This window comes from Mauremys mutica, chromosome 11 (assembly GCF_020497125.1).
Source record: "Mauremys mutica isolate MM-2020 ecotype Southern chromosome 11, ASM2049712v1, whole genome shotgun sequence".
NCBI lineage: Eukaryota > Metazoa > Chordata > Testudines > Geoemydidae > Mauremys > Mauremys mutica.
In genome coordinates, this window is record NC_059082.1 from 34000658 (window position 1) to 34022030 (window position 21373).

A 21373-nucleotide genomic window follows, 5' to 3' on the forward strand; every position below is an offset into this window, starting at 1 on the left:
GGTACCTGAAGTTACTTTAAACTTTTTTAATTAGTATATTTCAAGTTTGTGGTACCTCTTTAAACTTGACCTTTTTAGCAATATATACCTCTTAGTTTTTCCCCAACACTGCCATTCCAAGAACTTTCCTTAAGAAGAGTTGCAGAACGTGAATAGATATCTGTAGCATGAGGCAGTAAAAGCTGGAGGTGTTTGTGTAGCAGTGCCACACTGCTAGAATTCTGGAAACAAGAGAAACGACTTATAACAAAATAATACAAATGTATTTTAGAAGGTTTCATCACATATTAGATTGTAACTTTCAAATACACATTATTTGAATATTATCCTATGTAGATGCTCACACACTGAAGAGGAGTAATGTTCTATTTCCAGAAGATATGACCAAAAACCCCATGTACCTCACTAACACTGTTGATATGACAATAAGCCAGCAATTGTTTCTGCAGTGAACACAACAGCTCATGAAGATGAGCAGGTTGGCTGTTTTCAGATGATGACGTCCCAAGTAAAAATTTATCACTATTCTTTTCCAACTCTCCGAAGGCTTGATCCTAATTAGACAAAAGGAATAATCACATATTGTCCATTTTCAAATATTATAATACTCTTAGTATCTTAAAAGGAAACTCTTTCACCTCCTAACATTTACGGCTGGGATTTACAAAGGAACCCAAGAAAGTCAATGAGAACTGGGCTCCTTACTCTCTTAGGTTCCTTTGAAAATCCCAGTCTACATAAATTTGGACACAATCTGAAATCACAATCATTGAGATTTTTATAGCAGTCACTGTGACTGCTGTTATACAGTCAAGTATTTCTATTCTAAGGAGGAGATTTTCAAAAGCACAAAGGGACAGACAGGCATTAATGTGAGCTAGACACAACACTCATCTTTGTGCCTTTGAAAATTTCCCCATGAACCACAATATCCAGAGATATGCAACTGGCCCTTTAAAATTTGTTATGGGCTGACTACTGACACAAAGGTTTAGAAGAACATGTTAACATGATTAGTATTTTTCACTGTCTAATCTGGAGTGGAATGGAAGAAAAATATCAGTTCAATTTTCACATAAGAATTCAGAAAGAAAAAAAAGTTAGCAGAGTTTCAGATACAAAGTTTGGTAGTGATTCACCTTGAAGCTAAACTGCTCTGGGCTTGTCTTAGATGGACAGATAGTGCACAGCAAGCTGGGGTGTAAATCTATAGTGCTAGCATTCCATGCATTAACTGTCCATGCGGTAGCAGGGTCCACATGGACAGTTAGTGCACAGCACCCTCATCACTATAGATTTACATCCCATCTTGGCATGCACTAACTCTCTATCTAGACATGCCCTTTAGGGAAGACCCTTAAAAACACCTGTCCACCCCATAGCATCAGACACAGGAAGGCTATGAGCCAGAAGGGGAAAGAACTCCAAGAACCTTTCAAGGATTGCCCATCTCTTCTCCCCCACCACCCTGTGGGTGCTCAGCCTCCTGGTGGGTTTGGGGAGAGGAGCTTCTCAGCTGATAGGCTGCATAGAAGAGTGCAGCGGAAGCCCACTGGCTCAAACAAACCTGGAGGGAGGATTTATGAGCCCTTTTCATCTGCCTGGGGCACCATCCTGCATCTGGGAGCAACTATATATAAACAAAAGTCAAATACAACAATAAGTGTAACAACAATAATATTGGACCCTTAGTATTAGGGATAGTAAATTAGTTTTAGTCCTGTTTTAGGGGGGAAATGAGGCTGGTTGCAGGTCCCTGTTGCAGGTCTCTTGAATAAACATTAAAGGAGGAACATATAATTATTTTACCCAAACTAAAGAGAGTTTTTTAAAAATAACTTAATTATTACTATAAAAAATTAAAGACAAGCCCTAAACATACCGTGTAAAATCCTAAATTTCTTAGCAGAGTCTTCATTAAAATTTCAGCTAGATGAGTATCTGGATGGCTGCTCTGGATACCATATGTTTGATCAGAGAGGTTTCCATAGCCAATACATAGTGAAGAAACTTCTGTTGCGTCAGATGGTGAACTATAACCAAGTAGCGAAGCTACATGGGTATGATCTTGCAAACTCGTCAGAATAATATCCAACTGCATTCTCTAAAGGAAATAATTAGATGGGAACAATTGTTCCTGTTAGACAACAAAGTAATGAACTTTAAAAGTTAGAAATGTTTCCCTAATGCTTTAACTATTAAAACACTTGGGTAACGTAACCACTTGCTAACAAAGTTTGATGACCAGTTTTCACTGCAGATTTTCAAAGAGAGGCACTAGATATATATACTGGACTAGATGATAGTCTAAAGCAGGGATGGGCAAACTTTTTTGCCTGAGGGCCACATCTGGGTATGGAAATTGTATGGTGGGCCATGAATGCTCACGAAATTGGGGTTGGGGTACAGGAGGGGGTGAGGGCTCTGGCTGGGAGTGCTGACTCTGGGGTTGGGCCAGAAATGAGGAATTCAGGGTGCAGGAGGGGGCTGGGGAAGGGAGTTTGGGCACGGGAGGAGGTCAGGGGTGCAGGCTTCGGGCGGCGCTCACCTCAAGCAGCTCCTGGAAGCAGCGGCATGTCCCCCCTCCAGCTCCTATTAGTTGCAGTTCCTGGCCAATGGGAGCTGTGGGGGTGGTGCTTGGGGCAGGGGCAGCACGCGAAGCCCCTGGAGCTGGAGGTGGGACATGCTGCTTCTGGGAGCCTCAGCACACACGCGCGGAGCAGCCTCCGACCCCGGGCCATGCCATGCATGTAGCAAGTAATGGTATCATTGCATGACAAAGCCTAGCTGCGTATGGTCCCGGTGTTTGCTGGCATTCAAGCAACATCCGCTCTTTATCTCGCTGTGTTATCCTCAGGAGAGTGATATCGTTCATGGTAACCTGGTTGAAATTCCGGAATTTAATTAAGGGGACAGAGATGGCCATTCCTACTGGGCTGTTTGCCTGTTGCTTAAAAGAAATCCTTCCTTGCAAGTAGCCAAGCAGAGGGAAGGGGGGCGGGTGATTGGCGCTGAGCTTTTTCGCATTTGGGTAGCAGGGATCTTCCCTGATACCAGCCACGTGGTGGGAGGAGGAGTAAAGTGATCATCCCAGAGAATTGGATGGGGGGTGGTGGTTTCTGCTGCTGCATGTTAACAGGAAAGAAGCAGCACTGAACAGGCTTTGCTTGCTATTTGGTAAAGGAGGGCGCTGGATATATGAAGGCTGCAGAAGACAATGGCTTACCATGGCCGCATGCAAGCCGAATTCTGCTGCCTGGACCTGCGTCTGTGAGATTTCTAACACCAGAGCCGCAGGCACTCAATATTAAGATGCAAAATGCGACCTTGTAGTCAAATCACATATGCTATGTAAGGTGAATAGTGTTGTTCACCGTGAAAGAGTATAAGCATTGTTCTGTAAAATGTATCTTTTTAAATACTTCTCTCCCTTTTTTCCCTCCCTCATGCAGCTGCAAATTTTTCAAGCCTCCCTACTCCATCCCGAAGGCTATCTCAGATAAGGCAGCGGAAAAAAAAGACGCGAGATGAAATGTTCTCGGAAATCATGGAAGTGACCCACAATGAAAGAGCTCATCTGAATGAGTGGAAGGATGTGGTATCAAATTACAGGAAAGATGCCAGTGAAAGTGAGGACAGGAGGGACACTCGAGACGAGAGGTGGCGGCAGGAAGATCAGAGGTGTAGGCAGGAAGATCAGCGGTGGCGGGATGCAACTCTGGGGCTGCTGCATGATCAAACTGACATGCTCCGGCATCTAGTGGAGCTTCAGGAACAGCAGCAGGATCACAGAGTGCCGCTACAGCCCCTGTATAACCACCCTCACCATGTTCCACATCCTCCTCACCCAGACGTGTAAGAACGCGTGGGGGGAGGCTCCGTGCACCCGCCCACTCCACCCCCGTGGACAGCCCAACGAAAAGGCTGTCATTACTTTGAAATTTTTTTAGTGGCCTTTTCCTTCCCTCCTATCCTCCTCCCAAACCACACCCGGGCTACCTTGTCAGTTCTCTCCCTCTTTTTATAATGAATTAATAAAGAATACATGGTTTTTAAATGATAGTGACTTTATTTCCTTAAGCAAGCTGTAATCGAAGGGGAGGGTGGGTTGTTTACAGGGAATGAGTCTATCAAGGAGGAGGGGGGTTCATCAAGGGGAAACAAACAGCAGTCACATCGTACCCTGGCCCGTGATGAAACTCGTTTTCAAAGCTTCTCTGATGCGCACCGCTTCCTGGTGTGCTCTTCTAATCGCCCTGGTGTCTGGCTGCGTGTAATCAGCGGCCAGGTGATTTGTCTCAGCCTCCCACCCCGCCATAAAGGTCTTCCCCTTACTCTCACAGAGATTGTGGAGCACACAGCAAGCAGCAATAACAAAGGGGACATTGGTTTGGCTGAGGTCTGAGCGAGTCAGTAATGTGCGCCAGCACGCCTTTAAACGGCCAAATGCACATTCTACCACCATTCTGCACTTGCTCAACCTGTAGTTAAACAGCTCCTGACTACTGTCCAGGCTTCATGAGCCACGGCATCAAGGGGTAGGCTGGGTCCCACAGGATAACTACAGGCATTTCAACATCCCCAACTGTTATTTTCTGATCTGGGAAGTAATTCTCTTGCTGCAGCTGTTTAAATAGAGTAGTGTTCCTGAAGACGCGAGCGTCATGAATCCTTCCTGGCCATCCCACGTGGATGTTGGTGAAACGTCCCTTGTGATCCACCAGTACTTGCAGCACCATTGAAAAGTACCCCTTGCAGTTTACGTACTGGGTGTCCTGGTGCTCCGGTGCCAAGATAGGGATATGAGTTCCATCTATCGCCCCACCACAGTTAGGGAATCCCATTGCAGCAAAGCCATCCACTATGACCTGCACGTTTCCCAGAGTCACAACCTTTCGTAGCAGCAGCTTAATGATTGTTTTGGCTACTTGCATCACAGCAGCCCCCACAGTAGATTTGCCCACTCCAAATTGATTCCCAACTGACTGGTAGCTGTCTGGCATTGCAAGCTTCCAGAGGGCTATTGCCACTCGCTTCTCAACTGTGAGGGCTGCTCTCATCTTGGTATTCTGGCATTTCAGGGCAGGGGAAAGCAAGTCACAAAGTTCCATGAAAGTGCCCTTACGCATGCGAAAGTTTCGCAGCCACTGGGAATCGTCCCAAACCTGCAAAACTATGCGGACCCACCAGTCTGTGCTTGTTTCCCGGGCCCAAAATCGGCGTTCAATGGCTAGAACCTGCCCCATTACCAGCAGAATCTCCAAAGCACAGGGGCCCGTGGTTTGAGAGAATTCTGTGTCTATGTCCTCATCACTCTCATCGCCTCGCTGCCGTATCCGCCTCCTCCTCGCCTGGTTTTGCAGGTCCTGATTCAGCACAGACTGCACGATAATGCGCGAGATGTTTACAACGTCCATGATTGCTGTCTTGAGCTCAGCAGGGTCCATGCTTGCCGTGCTATGGCGTCTGCACAGTTCACCCAGGAAAAAAGGTGCGAAACGGTTGTCTGCTGCTTTCATAGAGGGAGGGGTGAGGCTGTACCCAGAACCACCCGCGACAATGTTTTTTGCCCCATCAGGCACTGGGATCTCAACCCAGAATTCCAAGGGCAGGGGAGACTGCGGGAACTATGGGATTTGTATGGGATAGCTACCCACAGTGCAACGCTCTGGAAATCGACACCAGCCTCGGTACATGGACGCACACCGCCGAATTAATGTGCTTAGTGTGGCTGTGTGCACTCGACTTTATACAATCTGTTTTAAAAAACCGGTTTCTGTATAATCGGTATAATCCCGTAGTGTAGACGTACCCTAAGGCTCTGAGGCACTATAGTAATAAATAAATAAATAATCAAACAAATAAAATGTCTGTCTTTAACTTCTTCTCTCTTCCCACTCTATGATGGGATGGGCAAGAGGAATGTCTCAACAGGATATTCCCCACTCCTCAAATGAAGCACTGCTAAGTGTAACTCCTCTGCCCGGCAGTGACTCACCAGGACGGCTTTTCTTCTTTCCCACAAGCAACGAAGGAAAGGTATGCAGAGAACTTGGCCTAAAGCACATTCTACTCCAAGACACCACTGTCGCCTATGCTCACTCATTTTATTAATGAACATACAGGCTCTTTACCACTGGGGTTTGGGTTATAAACATTTTGGGGCTGGATAGCCATCCACACACACTGTACAGCAGTGATCTAGTGATCATGGATTACACACCAGGTAGGGAGTTAAATTTTTTATTCTGTTCCTGATTCTACATTTGACTTGCTGTATGACACTGGGCAAGTCATCCAACCTTTCTGTGTTGATCTCAGTTGCTCACATTTGTAAAAGCAGGGACAGTAATACTTATCCACTTGTGGAAAGTGCTCTAAAATCTATGTATAAAAAGCATTATACAAGTATTCTGATTATTAGTACAGAACCACAAGATCTAATTCCAGCACTTTTCCTTATTTTTGAAAAACAAAATTAAGGCATTGGCAACATAAGATTTTTAAGTTTACATTATTCAGATTTGTTTAATTAGATTGGCTCTCAACAGTAATTGACCTTCAAACTGCTCCAGGTGTATCTTCTAATATAGGTGTTCACGTAATAACTTTCAAAGGGTGACATATAGTTTTACAAGGCCTTACCTGCCCCTTTGATAAGCTCTCCCATCTATCAGGGCCTTGGGGTAGAAGAGAATGCAGCAATTCCATTCTCTCTCGCAATGGAGGCAGTAGCATAGTTGCACCTACTGACAGCGTCTCAATTACAACCTAACATGAAAGAGAGGGGGAGACAACTTTATATTTTGAAATATTTTTGTATCAACATAATGGCATTTAAAAAAAATTACTATGATTTAAATCAAAGATATCTAACATATCTAAATAATTTAATTTAGAATAATGTTCATTCTCACAGCTGCAGTAATATAGTCATCTTGTGCTATGGGAGATGACAATTCAACTTCTAGTGCTCATTAATCCGCTGATTGCAGCAGTAGCTTTCTGGAGATAAATTCTAAGAGTTAAGTTCTGTTCAGTTACACTGGGATAAATTTAGAGCAGAACTTTAGCTATGAGAGAGCAGAATAGGGCTGTATGTAATTCGATACCAAAAACAAGCATACACGGACACACACATACAGCAGTTTAATTTTACTGTAAATTAGGTTAGTGCACTAGCTTTTCTTACTTTCTAGGGGTGTGTGTTCAAACCCTGATTGAGCCCAAACTGATCACAAGTAATAGCAAATTACTTAATTTCTTCCTAGTTCTTTCTAAATACATCAGTAAGCCACCACAAATATTAACACAATTTGGTATGATTGGTAGTCCCTGCTAAAGAGAGGCTGGAAGAGCAGTTTTATGTATTTAAGAAGGCGGACAAAATACACACATCCTAACATACCGCATCTTTCACTTGTGTCTTTTTAAGCTCTTTAAGCAAAGACTTTATTTTTACCAGTTTACATGGCACCACTCTATAGAAAGGCTGCATTGAAAACTGCACCTAGAGCGGGACTAAAATTCCACCCTATTATTACTTTAGTCTCAAAATTTAACAAGTAACTCAAGAATGATTTTGAACAAAAAATAATATGGAAACAAAAGATTCTAACTTCAGCAGAGGAAAGATTTTGCAAAATGAGCTAGTGCTGAAAATTCAAACCACCTCATTTTTTCAGACTAGCACAACTGTAGAACCAGTGTCTTGACAAATTCCAAAAATTACACAATAGGACCATTTTAAATTTTAAGTAGGGCTGTTGATTAATCGCAGTTTTAATCGCATTGTTAAACAATAGAATACTGATTGCAATTTATTACGTATTTTGGATATTTTTCTACATTTTCATATATATATATTGTGTAGTGGGGCAGCTGCCCCACTCCCGTAGAACAGGGGTTGAAAGCAGCCCTGCAGAAGGCTGTTGCTGGAAAAAAAGAGTTAAAAGCAGCCAAGTTGGGCTCATTGAAACAGCCACAGCTGGAGGCCATGCCCCAATCAGGCCACAGCTGGCCCTATAAGAGGGCTGAGGGCCAGAGGCTGAGGAGGACTCTCTCTCTAGCCTTTTGAGAGAGGAGGACCTGGCTGCCTGGGAGCCAAGCATGTTACCTGAAGTGGAGCAGTGCTGGGGAAGGGCAGAGGGAGCTGGGGAGCTCCAGCCTAGCAAAGCCCCAGACTGCAGGCCTCATTAAGGGCTCACAAAGGGATACTGGGGCTGCACAGAGGCAGCCCAGAGATAGGCAGAGGCAGCTGGTCCAACCCCCCCTTGTTGCCGATGATGAGTGGTTTATAGACTGCAGTCCGCCCCAGGGAGCGGGGGGCTAGATGGTGACTGGCAGTAGCCACTGTAGCCAGGCGGGGATAGAGGGTTGGGGGTTCCCCTGGGTAGGGAGATGCAGAGTGTGGGTTAGTGCCAGGGCAGAACCCTGACCCTGAGGGGCACCGGGGTCCGGGAGGGACACGGGGGCCAGTGGCAGGCAAGACACTGGCCTGCAGAGGGCGCTCAGCGCTGGAAGAGCTAATTCCCTGGATGGCCAGCAGAAGGCGTCGCGCCAGTGAGTCTTCACCCCGCTATAATTGTATTCTGTGTTGTAACTGAAATCAAAGTGTATACTTTTATTACAAATATCTGCACTGTAAAAATGGTAAAATAGTATTTTTCAACTCACCTCATACAAGTACTGTAGTGCAATCTCTTTGTAGTGAAAGCGCAACTTAGTAGAACTGAGTGGACTTTTAGGCTCTGAAGTTTTACATTGTTTTGTTTCGAGTGCAATTATGTAACAAAAAAATCTACATTTGTAATTGCACTTTCACAATAAAGAGACTGCACTACAGTTCTTGTACGAGATGAACTGAAAAATACTATTTCTTTTGTTTGCCTTTTTACAGCACAAATATTTGTAATAAAAAATAATATAAAATGAGCACTGTCTACTTTGTATGCTGTGTTGTAATTGAAATCAATAGATTTGAAAATGTAGAATAACATCCAAAAATATTTAATAAATTTCAATTGGTATTCTATTAACAGTGCAATTTAAACTGTGATTAATCGCGATTAATTTTTTTGAGTTAATCATGTGAGTTAACTGTGATTAATCAACAGCCCTAATTTTATATATATAAAAAAGCCGACTGAAGTTATACTGGAGTTCAGATATCTAATCACCATCAATAACTGTTTATCAAACTGGCTCAATTTACAACTCAAAACTGGATTTTTATCAGTAAATCAAGTATTGCTAGTACTAAAGTGCCGTTTTTACAGAATATCTTTTCTGATCATAACCATACATCAAAGAGAATTGGATGTGAATTAAAAAAATTACTTACTTCCTGTATTTCATCTGGGACAGAGGAGTCCATCAACCTAAACAGCAAATTCCGAAGTGGGCCTGCCTGTCTTCCAAGAATGCTAGTAGCTACTCCGCCAGCTAACGCAAGAGCAAGATGATTAGAAAGCAACTTCAGGCACAACTTCAGGAAATTGTGATGTTCTCTGCAAAACAAAATGTTGTTGTTAATCTTGCCTGTAAATCAGCTTTGACAATACCAAGTTTAGGTCCCATGGGGAAACAGGATCTTATACATGAGGATATAATCTTTCCAGGCCTCTCAAAAATCTTATTGACATTGTAATATATAAAAGACAGATTGGTTATCCACCTGAGGGTGGAAGGCCAAGATAGCTGCTAGGGGGACCTTTATCAAGCTAATGGCCAAACCTTGCTGTTTTAGGCACAAAAGATAGACCAAGATATCCTCGATTGAAGAATGCATCAGCAAAACTGTAGAACCAAACCAACTAGAGAAACATTTCCACTTAGAGAGGCCAGTAGTCTTAGTAGACAGTAGTCTACTATTCAACAGCACATCCTGAACCTCTTTTGAACACAACTGCTCCCTAGAATCTAACTATGGAGCATCCATGCTGCTGGATGGAATGTCTTGCAGGTTCGGATGGCGCAAGCGACCGGAGTTTTGAGAAATTAGATCTGGGTCCAATGGAAGTGGTATCAGCTTTCACCAAAAGGGACAGGAGGTTGCTCGACCAGGGAACCCAGACTGACCCTATAGGGAACAAAACTGATGGCATTTCCTGTTGTATCTCATTGCAAACTGGTCTACCTGGGGAGTCCCCTAGAGCTGGAAAATGAACCTGGCTACATCTGGAAGGAGGGACAACTCATGGTGACTCGTAAATGACCTGCTTAGATAATCTGCCAACACATTCTGCACTCTGAGAAGGTAATAGACTTTGAGATCAATCGCGCTGGCAATGCAAAAGTCTCATACACAAATTGCATCTTGGCAGAACAGGGATAAGCGGGCCCCTTCTTTTCTGTAGAAACAGAATATTGTTGCTGTGTTGTCTGTGAGAGTGAGCAGGCATCTTCCCTTGATATGGGATAGAAAACCTGACATGCCAGCCAGATAGCTGCCACCCCCGTGACATTTATGTGAAGAGTCAGGTCCTTTTTGAACCATAAACCCCGTGAGTGCAGGAAACCCAGACAAGGCCCTCAATCTACAGCAGACACATCCATCCATGGTTGACAAGGGACAAATGGAACTCCTATGCAGATGTTAGCAGGGTTCGTCCACCAATCTACAGAGTCTAAAATGTGAGCGGGGCCCCTTGACCACAGTGTTCAGATGATGACAATACAACAAAAATACTGAGGCCAGCCAACCTTGTAGAGTCCTCAGATGCAATCTGGCATACCAGACTATATACGTGCAAGAGGCTGTTTGTCCCAGACACCTCATACAATTCCATACAGTTGTGATTGTAAAATGATCCATCTAAAATGATGGATTGAGTTGTCTGAATCCATGTCTCTGGAAGGAAAAAAATGGTTACCTACCTTTCTGTAACTATTGTTCTTTGAGATGTGCTGAACACGTCCATTCCACTGTAGGTTTGTGCATGCCTCATGCACAGCTGTCAAAGATTTTTCCATTAGCAGTACCCATCAGCGCAGCGCAAGGGCCCTCTGGTGCCTTGTGCCACTACACGCACGCATAAAGGGGCATGCTGCCCCCAACCTTCCTCAGTTCCTTCATACCAGAAAGACTCTGATAAAGAGGGGAAGGCAGGCAAGTTGTGGAATGAACATGTGCAACATCTTGAAGAACAGTTACAGAAAACCGGTTTTGCTTCTTCAAGTAATTGCACATGTCCATTCTACTGCAGGTGACTCACAAGCAGTTCAAACTGGCGGTGGGCTCAGAGTCTACTTAAACAAAGATTAAAGGACAACTCGTCCGAACCTGGCATCCTCCTGGATTGATGAGATATGGCATAGTGAGAGGCAAATGTATGGAGCAAAGACAAGGTAGCTGCCTTACAAATATCCAGAATGGGAAACCTAACCTGCAACCTGGTTGAGTGAGCCATCACTCTATTCAGAAATGTGACGTCAGCCAATTGGTAAGATAAACTAATGTAGCCGGAGATCCAGGCGGAGATCCTCCAAGTTGAGATTGGTTGGCCCTTTACTCTATCTGAAATGGTGAAGAGTTGAGCCGAAGCCCTGAATGATCTAATCCAGTCTTGGTAAAAGGTCAAAGCTCTTCTAACATCAAGGGTATGAAGCATTTCTTTTATTTAACCAACATTCTTTCCAAAGTCTCATTCCTATAAAGGAAATCTCTTGATTTAAATTCAATTTAGAGACCACTTTAGACAGGAATTTAGGGTGAAGCCAACGTAAAACCTTGTCCCTAAAGGAAGTTGTATAGGAAGGCTCTGATACCAAAGCTCATAGCCAAGGTTAGGGTAACGAGGAAAGCTACTTTCACTGACGTGTAACAAGAACAAGTTGCTAGCAGCTCAAAGGGGTGGGGGACATCAACTTTGCTAGTACTAAACTTAAGCTCAACTGTGAAATATGATAACAAACCTATGGGTATAATATGAACAAATCCTTCGGAACCATGATAGACATGAGATTTGACAAAAATTGATCCGTTATCCACAGGTAGATGGAAAGCTGATACCACTCCCAGATGGACTCTAATCAAACTAAGAGCCAATTATTTAAGGACAAAAGATAGTTCAAAACATGGCTAATCAGAGCTTGAGCTGGAGGAATGCCTCTCTGTAGGGACCAGATATAAAATCTCTTTCATTTAGCAAAGTAAGCAGACCTAATGAAAGCTTTCTGCTATTCAGCAGGACTGCCTGTATCCCCCTGTTCCAAAGTTGTCAGCCACAAAGAATCTATGCAATCAGATAGAGAGCTTGAAGCCTGGGATGAAGAAAGAGACCATTGTGCTGGGAGATACGATATACCTCTCTCAGGAACAACAGTTGAGGTCAAACTGATGGCGCTAATAAGGTTGAAAACCAAGGTTGATTGGGCTATGCCGGGGCTATTAGAACAAAGTGAGCAGAATCTTGCTTAACTTTGGATAAGACTTTGGGCAGGAGCAGAACTGGAGGGAAGGCACAGCAGTCCCCTCAATCAGGCTAGGGGGAAAGCATCTGTCAGTGAATCAGGGCTGAGGCCCCCTTGAGAACAAAAAAAAAAAAGACATTTTTTGTTTTATCTTGTTGCAAATACATTCACTTTGGGAGTTCCCCACCGCTGGAATATGGATCTGGAAATGTCCAGTCAGAGAGATGAATTGTGGTGGCCTGTGAATAACCTGTTCAGGTGGTCTGCCAGAGTGTTTTGAACTCCTGGAAGGTAAGGCACTTTCAGGTTGATGGAACTCATGATGCAAAATTTCCATAGGAGGATTGTGTCCCAGCATAGTTGCTCTGTTGTCCATGAGCACCAATAAGTTCCATCCCCTGATGTGTGGAAGGAATGCCATGCAAGCTAGGTGGATGGCACTGAGCTAACATTTATATGAAGTCAGATCCCAGGGAGACCAATGCCCCTGATTCTGAACGCAATCTAAGTGTGCTCCCCAACCTAGATTCAAAGTGTCTGTGACTAGGGTGACAGTCTCTTGTGGAGGGGCAAAGAGAACTCTCTCACAAACATCAGCAGAATCTATCCACCAGTCCAGGGAGGATAAGACCCATAGGGGTACTTGAACCACCATGCCTGCATGATGACAGGCTGGTGAATACACTGAGGCTATCCAACCCTGTAAACATCTGAGGTGCAGTCTGGCATGCTGTATCTTGTAAGTCCATGCTGCCATGTGACCTAGAAGTTTGAGGCAGTTCCAAACTTTGATGATAGGATGCACCTTTAGACCTAGAGCAATAAGACACATAGCTTGGAACCTCCACTATGGTAGGAAAGCCCTGGCTTTTGTAGAGTCCGGGACTGCCGCAATGAATTCTTTTCTTTGTACAGATGGAATTGATTAGTAGCCCCAGTACATCAAAAGTAGATTGAATATTGGCTATGCTGGAAAGCACCTGAGATCTGGACCGGGCTCTTACTTGCCAGTCATCCAGGTAAGGAAATACACGGACTCCTAGCAGTCAGGGTGCTGGTGATGGCAGAAGCCATGGTCCTAGTGGCCGAGTCAGCTGCATCCAAATTGGCCTGGAGTGAAGTTCTTCCCATCAACTTCCCTTTATCTACCAGCGAAAGGAACTTCTGCTTAGTCTCCTCAGGCAACTTGTTCTTAAATTTTTAGAACAACATCACAGATCTTAGTCATATCACCCTAATAAAGCCTGTTGGCTGGTGATTCTAAGCTATAACTCTGCCATAGAATAAATTTTTCTCAACAAGTCCAGCTTTTTTGCATCCCTTGACTTAGGGGTAGATGCCTGATTCCCCTAGCACTCCCTCTCGTTGGCAGCCGAGACAACCAGTCACCCTGGAGGGGCATGGGAATAAAAATGCTCAAAACCCTGAGTGAGCACAATACCTACGCTCCACTAGCTATACAAATATGTAATTACATACAAGAAAAAACAGCTGAGAGCACTTGTTAAAGCAAGGCCAATAGATTAAAACAACTATCCCAGGCAGAAGAAGGAACTGAGGGGAGGCGGGGTGGCTCCTCCCTGTATACATGTATGCAGTGGCTTGTTGCTGGAAAAGGCAGATGGGTACCACTGAGGGGAAAAATTTTTGTCAACGGTCCTTGGGATGTATGCACACCAAGAGCGGAATGCATATGTGCAATCACTCAAAGAAGAGTAGTTTGATTTTTGGCATTGAAAAAAATATTGTATTGCAAATCAAAATATACCTGAAATGCAAAGGCTGTTTAATCCAGGAAACCCAAATCTTTACTATTAAAAACAAAACCATACACCACTATTCAAACAAACAAAACTAAACATCCATATCCTCTATAGATACCTTGATGAAGGGAAAGGAAGAGGAGGAATCTCGCTGTTAATTTTATCACAGTACCGCTCAAGAAAGGACCGGAGATGGGAGAAGGTACTTTCTTCAAGATCTACACAATAAGGTCTGTGCCATGCAACAACTTGTCTGGAATCAAACATAAGAAATGCATGAAGTACACTGAAATAAATGCACATGTAAAACATGCAACTATCTGTATAATAAATTAACAAATACAGTAAGTTAATACGGTTGTCATGACAAGGACACTGTATGATTGCATTCCTTGGCAGCAGACACACTTGCTGGGATTGTCTGGGTTTCTCTCACTTAATTCTCTGCCATTGCAGGGACTTCGGACATTGATGCACCTCATCCCCTACTATTCTCTGCCTGTGGCACATTACAGTTCAGTCTCCTGGGGGCTGTAATACTTCGGTCAAAGTTTGGTTGTTGCGTTCAGTGTGTGGATTCTGAATAGTGTTGGTGGCCTGTGATATACAGGAGGTTAGACTAGATGATACGGTGAATCCTTCTGGCCTAAAACTCTATGACTCTAAGGTTTTGGCTCACAGCTTGACCTAACAAAACAGTTATAATCTGGTTCGGGCAGAAAATCTTCCTGATGCTTGTAGCTAGTTTCTCTCTTTTCTGTAAATGTCTCTCTGAATCAAACACTGAGCAACTGAAACAAAAGATGTGCTTTTATGGGTACCTTAAATATAGGGACATGGGATTTTTGCAGCTGATTCTTAGAGGAGCTATAAAACATTCTCAAAGCTAGTTTGGCATCATGAAAGTTACTAAGGGTACGTCCATACTACCCGCCCGGATCGGCGGGTAGCAATCGACTTCTCGGAGTTCGATATATCGCGTCTCATCTAGACGCGATATATCGAACTCCGAACGCGCTCCCGTCAACTCCGGAACTCCACCACCGCGAACGGCGGTGGCGGAGTCGACGGGGGAGCCGCGGACGTCGATTCCGCGCCGTGAGGACGGGTACGTAGTTCGAACTAAGGTAGTTCGAATTCAGCTACGCTATTCACGTAGCTGAAGTTGCGAACCTTAGTTCGACCCCCCCCCTAGTGTAGACCAGGCCTAATTCACTCCAGAAATTTTGACATAATACTGGCACAGTTTGAAGGGATGCAGTCATTTGTTGTTATTTGAAATTAACTAATTTTTGAAAATTCCATTTTCTATTATAGCTCCCTTTAAAACAGAACATTTTGAAAAAAAATTCTGAAATTCTTAAAAAAATTAAGAGTTCCTCTGCTTCTATATTGCTTTTTATCAGGGTCTTCTCCATTAAAGTGCTTCAGCTTCAAGCAAGGACAAGGGCTAACAAACAATTTTTAAAAAGTGATTTATGTCAACCAGAGCAAACACACATGGACACACTTATTTTGATGTTAGAATAGCTTATTTCAGTTAACTTAAACCAATTCCCAATTATGTTAAACTAAAAAAAGCCTCTCAAACTGAAGGGTGTCTATCCATGGGGTTTGTTTACACAAGACCTTAAACAATTTTTTCCTTGCTAACAGATTATACAGGGAAACAGTGTAATTGACACAAAGTGCTGTCATAGCCACAAAATAAACAAACTTGAAAAACAACTATTTTTCAACTTTTCAGTTTTAGTAACCTTAAATATTCTCTGTCCAATGGTAGGGACAAAGCCTTCGGAGAAAAAATATTTTTGAATTGACAATATCCCTATCTGTTATAACTGTTACACATAAACCACAATGATTAAAAAAACAAAAAAAACCAGAAAATCTTTGAAGCATCATAAACAGAACTGTTACAATACTGCAATGTACAATCCTGTTAACAAGCACAATGAAGAATTTTACCACACATCAGTGTATTTTTATAGAACGTAGTATTTTACCTGTCCCTTGGAAGGGCTGTCCAGGCAAGGCTATGCGAAGTGCCAGCTGAAATCTGCTGAATTGCTATTCCGTCTAAACCACTTACTTTCTTTGGTTTAGTAATGGGACCAGTGGAATTTCCCTGACCGCACTGTCCCATGGAATTGTTACCCCAAGCATAAACTTCATTATCTAAAGAGACAATCAAAGAAGGAAACAAAATTTGAGGCTCAGTGTCTTTTAATCAAAGACGATTATAAATACCCTATATACCATATTTATTTTACCATGAGAAAGTGCCAAACAATGGCTGTCACCAATTGAAGTATCAACTATTCTTGTAGCAGCCAGCTCTTCAATCAGCTTGGGTCTAAGAGCAGTAGCTTCTGAAGAACCACAGCCTAGGCATGCACCACAGCCCCACGCATATACCTAAAAACACAAATATACATATAAGTTTTCAACACAATATTATTGGTATTGGTCAAGAGACAGAGCTACAGAAGATTGTGTTTGTGTGTAATTACTGCAATTATACCTGTAATTGCATAAGCAAGTTATGTATGTATATTTGTATTTATACATACTGTACAAATCTGGGCTCTGATACACCTCTTTATATATAAATTCCCTAACTTCTCCTCCATAAATTAATTATACACATTATGCCACAGAAAATTCTTCGGGCTAACAATTCTCCAATACACAACACAAGAAAAAATATTTGAAAGATTAAATGACCTCAAACCACCATAATTTCCAAAACCATCATAACATATAAGCTATACAAGATTATTCTCCTGTGTTTAGTCCCAACATTATTTGGTCTAAAACCATCCTCTTGTGGATAAATTTAATTCCGAATTCCTTCCCATTTGTAGGCTTAAATTTCATTTAATCGCACCTCACAATACCTTTACAAACAAATCAAAACAAATACTAGAAGAGTTGCAATTACATGCCAAGTAACTGGGGTAGAAAGAGATTTTAGTAAGGGTCTTGGACCAACACAGCTGTTGAAATTTAGCAAACAATGCAGCAATCAAAATTTATCTGAAATATAAGTATGAACCTTAAAAAATTATTTTATTTGATTATTAAGACCCTTGGGCCCCAGACCTTTTCTTTAGGATCTGACATGGACAGGAACAGACTGCTGAATCCGGGCCCATGTGCATATATGGCTTTATATAAACAATGTATTCAAACCTATTACTATATATGCTGTAATGTTCATTAAGACTATGAAATAGTCTATAAAATAGCTCCACATTTCTGTATTATCCTTTAAAAGAGAACACTTGCAAGACTGGGCCTTTGGTGTTTTGCATTTATAATATAGAAATGTATACTAAATATACAGATAGAAATTATAAACTGTAGTTCTAGTCTGTAAAGATAAAAAGAATATATGTTTCTGTGTATATCATAATCTTGGGAATTTTTTCCCTATAGACTGAAGAAGTCATGTGGCACTTGAATATTATACTACAGCTATACTACATTATTGGAAAAGAGGAATAATTGTTATATGACAACTGTGATTATAAACTATCATATTAGTTACCACTTGTACCAATTTTGATCTTGAGGAAGGATGACAGCACTGAATGAGTTATTGTGGGATAGCTCCTAGATATGTTAATAAAGTTGTGGCCTAGTTAAACCACACTCCTGATGTCTTGTCTTTCTTCCAGCTATGTTTGGGACAAATTATATTTCTCTAAATTGTATTCCCTAAAGAGAGCATCTATGCTAAGTAAAATTTTACATACCTGTTGTATAACATTTAAGATTTCTTTTGGTTTTAAAGTGTCTCAAAGGTATAATCATAATTTTAACCAAAACAATAACTATACACATTTAAATAACAAGTCTCAGGCATCTTCTCAAACATTAAGACTGTCGTTCAAGTGAAAATATCTTTTTGCCTACCTGTCCTGTTGATGTCAAGGCAAGTGAAGATTGGCTCCCAGCACACACTTTGCGAATAAACATTCCTTGTAAAGCTTCTATAACTTTAGGTTTATACACTCTATTGGTATCACCATGGCCAAGTTTACCTATCAGACATATAAGGTAATATTAGACTAAAATAAACTGCAGTTATAACATTTATGTGAAGATTTAACTTCCCAATCAAAAGTCTTTTAGATTTCTAAACATTTGCCTCAGTGTTTCTCTTTGGTAGGGAAGTGTTTGCTTTATTTTTAAATTATTTTATTGCTACTCAGTAGAAGGAAGCATAAAGGTTGTAGTAGATGTTTACTGAACACACACCTAGCATACTAATTGATATTTTTTCACTAGTTTGTTGCTTAGCTCCTCATTTTGTGATCTGTCATTTACATAAGTCCTCTTAAATGTGAAGCATTAGCATGTTTAGTAAAACAAAAATCCAACTGTATTTTTTTCAACTTAAACGATGGCCTGAAAAGCTTTTCTGAAGTTTTCTAACAGTCCTTCATATGTCAATGTGTCTGTTTTTAAGCCCTTCACATAATTTTAAGGTTTTCTGACTTTTATTCCTCCTTGAAGTTTGTCTTTTGGATTCAGCCCTTTGACCTCAGCAGTTCACATAACATCATTTTCTGTGAAAGAGCAGTTGTGACTGGGTGTATAAATCCCACATTAAACCTGAACGAGTTAAAGAGCAACCGTAGGCCCAAACAACCCAACCCAGTTACAGGAGTGGGTGGGTAAGATTCTGTGGCCTGCATTGTGCAGGAGGTCAGACTAGATGATCATAATGGTCCCTTCTGACCTTAAAGTCTAAGAGTTGCACCTGCAGCGCATGTTTCAGATGGAGGAGGGAGCTTAAAAGGAAGTTAGACAGTTCAAAACAGAGCTGAACAGGCAGGGAGAAGGACCTGCCTTGGAAGCTGCTGAAAAGAGGTGCTACAGGAGCTTTCATCTGGAGAAAAGGAGCTTAACTGCTGTGCCCCGAGTGAAGGACAGTCCATACCTTTCTCTTTTACCGGTCCACCACAGACTGCAAAACTTGGATTAGAGAGAGTGGGTAATAAGGAAATGACCTAGACAGGGCAGCCTTAAGGCTCTCCCAGGTGCTAGACCCTTGCTAATCCTTGCAGGGCCCTGGATTGGAGCCCAGTGGAGTGAGAGGGTACAGGCTCCAACCCTACTCTGCATTAAGGAGGGCATGACTCACTAACCAGCACTAACCAATCATAGCAATAGAAATGGATATGTGTTAATAGGGGTGGCTGAAAATTTTTTGAAGGAACAGTTTTCCATCAAAATATGCAGTTTCACAAAAATCAAAATGTTTTGTGGAACATGTTCATTTTGACTAAGTTTTCTATAGGAAAAAAAGACAAACCCTTTCATTTCAACATCATCAAAACATTTTCATTCATTTTGTTTTGACTTGTATTAAAATGGTTGGAAAGATAAACAAAAACAGATCTGGGATTAGGGTTTTTGATTTCAAAAGATCTAACTTTAAAGAATTAAGGAAATTAGTTAGGGAAGTGGATTGGACTGAAGAACTTGTGGATCTAAAGGCAGAGGAGGCCTGGAATTACTTCAAGTCAAAGTTGCAGAAATTATCAGAAGCCTGCATCCCAAGAAAGGGGGAAAAATTCATAGGCAGGAGTTGTAGACCAAGCTGGATGAGCAAGCATCTCAGAGAGGTGATTAAGAAAAAGCAGAAAGCCTACAAGAAGTGGAAGATGGGAGGATTAGCAAGGAAAGCTACCTCATTGAGGTCAGAACATGGAGGGATAAAGTGAGAAAGGCCAAAAGCCACGTAGAGTTGGACCTTGCAAAGGGAATTAAAACCAATAGTAAAAGCTTCTATAGCCATATAAATAAGAAAACAAAGAAAGAAGAAGTGGGACCGCTAAACACTGAGGATGGAATGGAGGTTAAGGATAATCTAGGTATGGCCCAATATCTAAACAAATATCTTGCCTCAGTCTTTAATGAGGCTAATGAGGAGCTTAGGGATAATGGTAGGATGACAAATGGGAATGAGGACATGGAGGCAGATATTACCACATCCGAGGTAGAAGCCAAACTCGAACAGCTTAATGGGATTAAATCGGGGGGCCCAGACAATCTTCACCCAAGAATATTAAAGGAACTGGCACATGAAATTGCCAGCCTGTTAGCAAGAATTTTTAATGAATCAGTAAACTCAGGGGATGCACTGTAAGACTGGAGAGTTGCTAACATAGCTCCTATTTTTAAGAAAGGAAAAAAAAGTGATCCGAGTAACTATAGGCCTGTTAGTTTGACATCTGTAGTATGCAAGGTCTTGGAAAAAATTTTGAAGGAGAAAGTAGTTAAGGACATTGAGGTCAATGGTAATTGGGACAAAATACAACATGGTTTTACAAACTAACCTGATCTCCTTCTTTGAGAAGGTAACAGATTTTTTAGACAAAGGAAACGCAGTGGATCTAATTTACCTCGATTTCAGTAAGGCTTTTGATACGATTCACGTGGGGAATTATTAGTTAAATTGGAAAAGATGGAGATCAATATAAAAATTGAAAGGTGGATAAGAAACTGGTTAAAGGGGAGACTGCAACAGGTCATACTGAAAGGTGAACTGTCAGGCTGGAAGGAGGTTACTAGGAGAGTTCCTCAGGAATCAGTTTTGGGACCAATCTTATTTAATCTTTTTATTACTGACCTTGGCACAAAAAGTGGGAATGTGCTAATCAAGTTTGCAGATGACACAAAGCTGGGAGGTATTTCTAACACAGAGAAGGACCGGGATGTCATACAGGGAGATCTGGATGACTTTGTAAACTGGAGTAACAGTAATAGGATGAAATTTAATAGTGAAAAGTGCAAGGTCATGCATTTAGGGATTAATAACAAGAATTTTGGTTAGAAATTGGGGACACATCAGTTGGAAGTAACAGAGGAGGAGAAGGACCTTGGAGTTTTGGTTGATCACAGGATGACTATGAGCCGCCAATGTGATATGGCCATTAAAAAAAGCTAATGCGGTCTTGGGATGCATCAGACGAGGTATTTCCTGTAAAGATAAGGAGGTGTTAGTACCGTTATACAAGGCGCTGGTGAGACCTCATCTGGAATATTGTGTGCAGTTCTGGTCTCCCATGTTCAAGAAGGATGAATTCAAACTGGAACAGGTACAGAGAAGGGCTACTAGGATGATCCGAGGAATGGAAAACTTGTCTTACGAAAGGAGACTCAAAGAGCTTGGCTTGTTT

At 42.0% G+C, this 21373-nt stretch overlaps 1 protein-coding gene across 1 annotated transcript in view; it reads right to left on the bottom strand.

The window, feature by feature from the left end:
* Positions 1-21373, bottom strand: part of HERC1 (HECT and RLD domain containing E3 ubiquitin protein ligase family member 1) — a 217162-nt gene that overhangs the window by 136763 nt on the left and 59026 nt on the right. Inside the window, exons 8-16 of the mRNA XM_044979291.1 lie at positions 18099-18226; positions 16451-16595; positions 16184-16355; positions 14296-14430; positions 9344-9509; positions 6646-6771; positions 1883-2104; positions 402-554; positions 89-221 (exon numbers count right to left, since the gene is read on the bottom strand). Coding sequence (XP_044835226.1) covers positions 89-221; positions 402-554; positions 1883-2104; positions 6646-6771; positions 9344-9509; positions 14296-14430; positions 16184-16355; positions 16451-16595; positions 18099-18226 — 1380 coding nt within the window. The remainder of the gene's footprint in view (positions 1-88; positions 222-401; positions 555-1882; positions 2105-6645; positions 6772-9343; positions 9510-14295; positions 14431-16183; positions 16356-16450; positions 16596-18098; positions 18227-21373) is intronic.